The following is a 9,444-nucleotide window of genomic DNA, read 5'->3' as shown; positions in this document are numbered from 1 at the left end:
CACTTGTTCACTAAGGTAAGATTATCTCTAAGCTCCAAGATGCTGATAAAACTTTGTAACTCTAGTTTCAAGCCCTTTTCAAACTTGATAGCCTTCCAGTCATCTGGAGGATTATCCTTCAAATAATGAGAAAACCTTACTAGGCTCTCAAACTTGGCCACATACTCAACAACAATCATCTCTCCCTTGCGAAGTTGGAAGAACTTAGTCTCCTTTTGGGTACGGACAATGTGAGGAAAGTACTTCTCCAAGAAAACTTCCATGAGTTACCAAACTCCTTCAAGTATTCCACAATTGCTCATCCAACTCCAGCATGTAAGTGGTAAAGTCCACCTTCTGCGCATCATCACATCTCATGACTCTAAATTTTTTTCTCTTTTGGAGCCATTCTTCTACTTCCACAAGATCTGCACTGCCACAAAAAAATGGTGGAACGTTCCTGTGAAATTCAGATAACCCTGCGTATTGAGGGTTCATAGGCACAATCGAGATAGTGATGACTCCACTTCCATTCCCTTATATCTGATGGATAGCCTCTGTCTAGTCTCACATAACTCTAGTCATTCTAGCCAAGGTCATTGCAAGTGCATCGGTCATGTTTTCCTTTTGCCTATTGGGTGCCATAAATCTGCATACCATCAATTAAACATTGGGTTGATCAAGTCCAGTATCTAAAAGAATAGCATCTCATTTATAACTCTAATAAATAGTCCTATGCGTCCATATTTGACCTTTTGAAGATATAGCCACTACCACAGTCTGATTTAGGATCAAACTGCTTTGGTACAAAAAATATAACATCTTTTGTTACAATAACAACCCATAATAAAATATACCAAAAAGAAGATGAAATTCCAAAATTATAATAATTTGAAATTACCTCACGTATAATAAAATAAGTCAAATAAATAAGTCTTTACAAAAAGAAAATATTATCAAAATATGGACATCTAAACTAATGAACACTAAAAGTATAAAGAATAGCCGTATCCGACGTCTTATTTTGAAGTACTAACTAAGCTAAAATAAATCTAACTAAAAAAATTGTGTTCAAATCTCCTCAAACTCAACAACTTCTTCCTTGTGCTCTAAAAACAACACTTATATTGAGATGATAATTTCAGTGAATAAAACAATTTCTAAAAAGTTCACAATTAGTGTTGTTTTTAGTCGGTGTGATAATCTCAAAAATCAATCATGGTATCCTAAGTGAATTTAAAATAATATTATATATATATATATATATATATATATATATATACTCCAATAAAATTGGAGACAATCATATTTTATTCCCATAAGATACTTTATTAACAAACTTAAGCCGCAAAATTGCTACCAATCAAAAAATTATACCATGATACTGCATTGTAAAATTTATACATGATAAATAATTCCCTCATTTATAACACAAGTTACACAACGGAGTTGCAAGTCTGCGAGATAAATTAACTTAATTGTTTACTAGTGAGAATATATTAAGTTCCGAATACATTGCCAATCACAAAATTGCAATGTAGACGTGACTTCAAATTCAAATATTCACTGGCCCTTTTCAATCGTCTAGCAATTCTAATTGACAATCCAGTTATCTGGTGATCGCAATATTGGGGCAGACAAAAGTATGATAACTTCAGCTAAACATGTGGGGAAGTGGTCTGATAGCCATAAATGCATCCACCATCTGAATGAATTATCAAGAAAGAGAAAATGTAAGTTTTGCACCATACAATAGAGACAAGACAACAAACATATATAACTGCATTTTCATCTTGTTCCCATAAAACAAGGTTGAAAAAACTATTCTACCCACCAAAAGAATGTTTATTTTGAGAAAGCCTTGATTATTACATTACCACTAACTTTTCCCCTTCAATTTAATGAAAATAAGAACACAAAAAAAAGTAGAGTGAGATTTTTTCTCCCTCCCATTTTCATTGTAAAAGAGCCAAACAACAGTTTGGTCCTTGCTAGTTCAGACAATCAAAGTGACATACTTGTATATAAAATAAAGTAATACGTATTAGTTTTCAAAACTTGATGACATATGGCCAATCTGCAGTTTTGCACACTACGTAATTGGTGGAGGCAGATGTTCAGTCAACAAAGTCCATGACAGAGTAAACCAGTGTCAGGTGTTCTATCAATATTCAACAATCTGTGTTTTTCTTAATTCCACTCAGAGACTGTCCTCTCACCCAGGTTAATCATTGCTGTCGCAATACTTTAGAATGTAATTAACAATAGAAATGTCAACTTAGTTTCCCTGTAATATTATTTCACTCTTACAGCATAGTCAGCTAAGCCAAACATTTATTAGTGTAGATGCATACCTCTTCAGTCACAGAAGCCCGAGCCCTACGATGCCTCTCCACTAGTTCAGTCAAAACTTGAACTAGCCGCTGCTTTACCTCGCCAGTTAACATGCGTCCTTCTCCATATTCCTATGAGAGAATGACAGAACAAGTTAGAGAAAAATAAAGTCAAAACAAGTATTATTATGCTATTTGCATTAATTTGAGGGAAAGATAGAAATCAGACCTTCTTTATGTGTTCAAGTTCATCATCATCTTCTAAGAAAAAAGTAAGGTATTTGACTGGTATATCTACCTGAATCATGTTACAAAATGTCAAGATTCTTGGGCTATAACAGAAGGTAAAGACTAAAGAGCAGCAAAGAAAAACAAAGCAATTTATTGGACAAAAATGGAAAAATGGAAGGGCTTTAAATTAATCTTTCATTTTTATTTGATTGGGTATATAAATGCCTGCTTAATCCTTCTTCATTCTATCAATTCAGGTTTTAGATAAGAGAGGAAAACATTAAGTGAATGTTACATGTAAATTGCATTATCCATAAAAATAAAGCAATAAGAATTTCAATACCTCAAGATTAGCCCCTAATTGCCTATGTTTCTCTATAGAATCTTGCCCACCAGAAAATGCATGTTTGTTTACCTGCAGAGAGCCGCACATACAGTTGGTGAAAATAACCAAGTGGAGGTAGGAAAAAACGAGACAGATGTTGCTCAGAGAAACAGAGAAATGCAGCTTTGTGATGGGTGCAAAATATTAGGACCTACCTGGTTTTAGAACATGTTCTGTTTTTATTTCTTATTTTAACAAATAATTACAAAAAATAACACCTTGTTTTTATTGTTGACCGTTTACAAAATTTTCTACATTTCCATTGTTTCCCATACAAATCTTTGAAAATAAAATAAAAAAAATAAAGTGAAAACAAGATGGCACTTCATAATTATTTGTGCAAGAAAAAAACAAAAACAGAAAATAATATTCTCAAACAAAACAGATCCTATATATCCAGTAATGTAAAGCAATAATTACTTAAGGAGATCTAGTATATGGTAATAAGTTGGAATGAAGAATTTCAAGGAAATGAGAAAGAAAGCCTTTCAAATATCTTTCTTATACACATTCATGGAAACTAGTGCCAACCAAGTAGATTTACCATGTCACCCAAGATTCCTCAACAAAAAGAAGAATCTACAGCTAATTTTTGTCACAATGGACAAAATCTACAAGAATTAAATGTAAGCACCATAATAATACAAAAATCTTTGGAGTAATTTCATTAACAAACCTTGTTCTTTATATCTTTTGCAGAATCGGTCACATATATTGCAGAATTGGGATCACTGGCAGACATTTTTCCTGTTTCTCCCTGCAAGAATTTATATTTTAAAGATGTGAGATAACAGCTACAAAGGAATTTGGACCTTATTCAGAGAAAATTTCAAAGTCTATATGTAACTGCAGTTTCCAAAACCAAGATACCTAAATGTCTGCTGACTAGAGATCATCATGACCCCTTTTTTACGTACCTGTGATCTCAACACATTAACCAATCATTTACTGCAAACAGCACTGTCAAAGACAGTATTACTCATATGGTAGTCACTTTATTCTGTTGTATCAAACTTGTCCTGAGTCAGCTAGGTTGTTGCTACAGCTGCCGTTAGGTAGTTAAGAAGTTACATAGTTGCACAGTTATTTCTGTCCTTAATTATCAGTCTACAAATGTAATGTATATCTGATCTGTATTGCTAATCAGTTAATTCATCACATCATTTTTCAGTAATAAAATTCTCTCAGAATAGTTTTTCATTTTAATTTCCCCCATCCTTGCACAATGTTGATTTTTGTCATGATACGAGCCTCAATGATCAAGTGGCAGAGTCTCACCCTCATTCTTCTAATAAAAAGTTAAATTTCAACACAGTAGGTAGGTATGTGCATTACGCACACTTCAAGCTCAATCTCCCAAGGTGATAGAACACCAATTGATAACATAATAAAATATCATATAGAACACTGGAATCACACACTATACAGCAATACACTTGCTGTCCCAGAGACAAAAGTCTCCTACAGAGTGTATTCTCTGTCCACAAACTACAAATAACTTCACACTGCCCAATTACACAATCTACAATCAGATATATACTCCTATTACATAGCTGCCATCCTACAGATTCTAATACATAACTAACTACCAGTAGTTACTGTCTACACATAACTGTCATAACTGCCCCTAACTCTCAGTTCCTATCAAAAGGACTCTTGCACGAGTGGGCATGTCAAAGATATATAATATAAAACCATTTATGTGCAGCACCCAACAGCTTATGCTTTTGTGAAAGATGGTTCATAATATAAGAAAATAAATTTAACTACAGGGAATTAAAATTTTAATTAGATTAGCAGCACGTAAAATATTAGTTGCCCTCTTTAAACCATTTGATAAAGTAGCATGGTTTTGCGACATAAGAATACCTGTAATGCTGGGAAGAATAATGATTCAATCAAGGCTGGCTTGTGGAAACCCATTTTAGGAGCAACATCACGTGTCATTCTAAAATATGGATCCTGAATATATCATAAAGATAAACTATTAATTAAAAAAATTAAAAATGTGCCTGCCATGTATCCTATATCACATGTAATACCAAGAATAAGAATGAATACTCGCATAGAAAAAAAATAGAACATGATGTTCACATGCATTTGAGAAATGCCAAATGCTTTTTAGTTGGAACCAATCCTTTTTATGGCATTTCTCTTTCTTTACATACCTATAGGTATGAAGAGAATTTGAACATAAATGATATCCCAAAAGCAAAGGAAGAAGTTTACAGATATACACAGTAATCAGATCTGGCAATTGCCATTGAAGTTAATCTTCAAACAATATCAACCATGGTTATTAGTAATCAGATCTGGAAAAAGCATTTCAGATCACTTGTTTTGAAAAAAAATTTCAGGAAAGAGAGGAAAACTGCCGCTTTCAGTTTCACATGTGCCCAAACTAAAATTTCATTACTTAATTTTAATTTTCAATTGCCTATTTTTCCCTTATATTTGAAGGAGAAGCTCTGTTCGGTTTATTATGCTTCAATCAATTTCATAGGGAAAAGAACTAGAGAAGTGCGACTGTGCTGTGCCACTTACCGCTAATGCTTTTTTGTAATTTTTAATTGCCTTTTGTCTTCTTATGGTGGTAACTTGTAATTTCCTCTCTCTTAGTCTCTTACTCTCTTTTTGTCAGCTTTATGGTTTCTATTCTTTTAATTTCTCATCTCTTATTTGTTGGGTTCTTTTTTTAGGTACAAGACTTATTTCTTCTTGTTTGGTTTTACTTTTGAAGGGGTTGAATACTTTGGACAGTTACTATTTTTTGTTCTTTTGATTTATGACTTGAATATATGATATATTAGGTTATATTTTTATTTTATTTTTTGCAAGTCCCACATTTTTACCTAAAAATGTCATATACTTTATTGATAATGTATCTTATGATTCATAATACGATTCATAAAATAGCTTTTCCAATTCACGATTTGAATCTCGATTCGATAACCATGATATCAACTAGCATATAAAAGCATTGAAGAACAACAGACCTGGTCAATTGCACAAGGAATTAAACAACGAAGATTCTCTTTTCCAGAAAATAGGTGAGGAAATGAACTAGGAAATGATGGAACTGCCTGCATAAACAAGTGAATAACATGCAATCAATACCATGTAAAAATTTCAAAATATGCATTATAGTTAAACTAATAAGACTAAAAAGCAACTTATACAATGCATTAAACACACATATACATATATACCCACATTCTGTATGCTTGGATCCATTGCCAATAGTTTAAAAATTAAGTTAATGTTCCATCATCAAATAACTTGTAAAGGGCAAGCTTTACAAACTATTGTGAACAAAATATGCAAATGGTGAGAGTGCTATAGTGCTGCTATTGCATGAAACATTATCCATTAGCAAAGAAGAGATAGTGACTAAGGAAGCCAACTAACAGACTAACTAAAGTAACCAAAAAGTAAAGGCAGGAACCACTATATGCAGGGAAGAAATGGACCATACCTGCACAGGTGGAAAACTAACTTTTCCAATATGATCTTCCCCAGCGAAACCAAAGATGCCAACAGCCTGGTTATAAGTCACACGCTTTCCAACCTCACACATGTTCTTGTAGAAGGAACTGGAAAGGAAAACTATCCTCAGAAAACAGAAGATTTGCTTTTCTATAAATAAATAAAAAAAGAGTAAAACAGTACAAGAGATTGTGAAATTTCTCAAGTGACATTTTATTTCAGAAGTGAACAGCAACAATTGAACAGAAAATTTTACTCTAACATTTTCTTTTCATGTTATGATTTGTGTAATAGAAACCCAAAATTAATTTTAACAGCCATTCATGATTATTAAAAATGAGAATGAGACCCAGAAACACATTTAAGGTTGTTGAACTTGAAATTTTTATGGAAAAGAACATCCTCTTGGAAAGGAATGCTGTACAACATTCTGGATGAATAGGAGAACTCTTTACTGAATAGAGAAAAGCATCTGAGATCGAACTAATTTTATGAATGTCCAATTTATAGTATAGTATAAATACACATGCTTTATAGAGTTCCTAAAACTTTAACTAAACTATGATTTAACAAAATCTCCGCATACAATAGGAAAGCATGGTAAAAAATGTACTATCAGGGCAAACCTGCATTTATAACTCACCCGCCAACATAATTGAAATCAGAGAAGATGAACGTCTTTGAAATGTCAAAACCACAAGCAATGATGTCCTTTGCATTCTCCCTTGCAAGTCTTCTGCACTCTTCTATAGTAAGATTTTTCCAGAAGAACTTCTCATCATCAGTGAGCTGTATAACCAGAGGAACCTTAAACACATCTTGCAAATACCTACACACCATTTCCACCACATCAACAAACATTCCCAGCAATCACAATGATTTAGAACTCACCTTCATTTTCAAGCCTGATCCAAAACTAAAGCATCTAATTTCAATCAATTATCACTGTATAACTCTCTTAACCTATCATTTATGAAAATCACTACATCAGTAGTACAAAAAGCAAACTACTTTGACACGGAAATTCTAATAGCCATTGCCCACATAGTTGGGATGATACACTCTTTAAATAATAAACTCAACTTGATAAATCACAAACCAGATTTATGAATTTCCATCAAATTTCTAATTAAAAAAATGAAATGGAGTAAATATTTACAACTTGGTCATAGAAACAAATCACTAGTGTCAACCAATTTAAATAAATAGAAACTTTTGAAGACCAAAGCAAAGCAAGTAATGCTCGTAACATTTTTCAGGTATCAAATTGTAAAATTTACTCATAATTCAATAAATAACACCAGATTTACAAATTTCCATCTCAAAAAATGAAATGGAGTAAATATACACAACTAGGTCCAAGAAACAAGTCACTAGAGTTAACCAATTTTGAATAAACAGAAACTTTTGGCGACCAAGGCAACACATGTCACATACCAAATTGTGAATTCACTACTTGTAATTGAATGAGTAACATATTAGATTTAGAAATTTCCATTTAAAGAAAATAAAACAGATTAAATATACACAATGCGGTCTTAAAAACAAGTCACTGACTAGTGTCAACCAATTCAAATAAACAGAAATTTCTGAAGACCAAAGCAACGCATGTAACATACCAATACCAAATTCTGAACTCGCTCTTTAAAAATTAAAATTCACTCGTAATTGGAAAAATAACATTAGATTCACAAATTTTCATCAAATTTCTATTTAAGAAAATGAAACGGAGTAAATATACACAGCTCGGTCCTAGAAACAAGTCACTCACTAGTGTCAACCAATTTGAATAAACAAAAACTTCTGGAGACAAAAGCAACGTAGGTAACATATAAAATTCGGAACTCTCTTTAATATTTACTCGTAATTACAAAAGTAACACATTAGATTCACAAACATTCATCAAATTTCCATTTCAAAAAAATGAAACAGAGTAAACCTACACAATTCAGCTCTAGAAACAAGTCGCTAGCTGGTGGCTAGTGTTAATCAATTCAGCTACCAAAATGTGAACTCGCTCTTCAAAATTCACTCATAATTTACAAAAACAACACACTAGATTCACAAATTAAAAGTCAAATTTTTCATTTCAAATTCCGAAAGTTAAAATCGAAAACGCGAAGAACTCACTCACTTAGTGAACATGAACGGAATCAAGTGTCCCAAATGCAACGCTTCGGAGGAAGGTCCGCGTCCGGTGTACAAGTAGAACTTGTCGCCCCTCTCGTACGCGTCCAGAATCTCCGCGAAATCGCTGGACACAAAAAAAAAACGACATCATCAAATCGCCGTTTAAGTAAACGAGGAAAGGGTGAAGGGGGAAATGGAGGTACCGGTGGGCGAAGAAAACGCCGCGTCGTAGAAAGACGTGAGGAGTGCGAGAGGTGAGTTGCTCGAGACGCGAAATTAGGGCTTCGCCGAGCTTCTGGCAACCGAAACGATCTATGAGTTTGTCGTAATCGATTTTACCTTTGGCTGAAACTTCCCATGGGTTCACAACTTGTTCTGGTTCCTCTTCTTCTTCTCGCTTCTTCTTCTCGCTCTCTGTTGTTGCTGTCATTGCTCTCTTTCTTCTTCTATCTCTGGAATGTAAATCGAGAGAGAGATGAATTGAGAGGGGGAAGTGTGGTGCTGTAGTAGGGTTTCAAGAGGACGTCTAGGGTGGAGAAGTGGCTTAGGTGCTTCACCGTGAAGCAGTGTTCGTAATCTGCAGTAATAGTTTTTTTTTTTTTTTCTAACCAGTCACCTTTTTTCTTATAAAAAAAATTATGTTGACTGTTATAACCTTAATGAAACGAAGAGGAGTTTTTTTTTTTTTCCTTCTCAATTGTAATTTTTGGCCTTATAATTTTACATTACGTAATTTTAGTTCTTTTTATTTTTTAATTTAAGACATTTAATTCCTCTTTTTTATAATAAGTAATTTTAATTTTTTTATTAATATGATGTTTATATGGATTAAAAGTGAAAAATAAAAATAATTTGATAAGAATTAAACTTGTGACCTATTATTTAAAAACAAAGCAAAAA

At 33.1% G+C, this 9,444-nt stretch overlaps 1 protein-coding gene across 1 annotated transcript; it reads right to left on the bottom strand.

Moving 5' to 3' along the window:
• Positions 1-1,380: 1,380 nt before the first annotated feature.
• LOC100798713 (tryptophan--tRNA ligase, cytoplasmic) lies at positions 1,381-9,165 on the bottom strand. The gene is made up of 11 exons (XM_003542134.5): positions 8,748-9,165; positions 8,549-8,668; positions 7,058-7,243; positions 6,404-6,521; positions 5,925-6,011; positions 4,798-4,890; positions 3,605-3,685; positions 2,887-2,958; positions 2,542-2,610; positions 2,334-2,444; positions 1,381-1,684 (listed from the first exon to the last, which is right to left on the bottom strand). The coding sequence occupies exons 1-11, from the start codon at positions 8,972-8,974 to the stop codon at positions 1,634-1,636; spliced, it is 1,215 nt and encodes a 404-aa protein (XP_003542182.1). The 5' UTR covers positions 8,975-9,165; the 3' UTR covers positions 1,381-1,633.
• Between the last annotated feature and the right edge of the window lie 279 nt (positions 9,166-9,444).

This window comes from Glycine max, chromosome 13 (genome assembly GCF_000004515.6).
Source record: "Glycine max cultivar Williams 82 chromosome 13, Glycine_max_v4.0, whole genome shotgun sequence".
Lineage (NCBI taxonomy): Eukaryota > Viridiplantae > Streptophyta > Magnoliopsida > Fabales > Fabaceae > Glycine > Glycine max.
The sequence above is the reverse complement of the archived record's forward strand: the minus strand, read 5'-3'. Positions and strand labels throughout refer to the sequence as shown.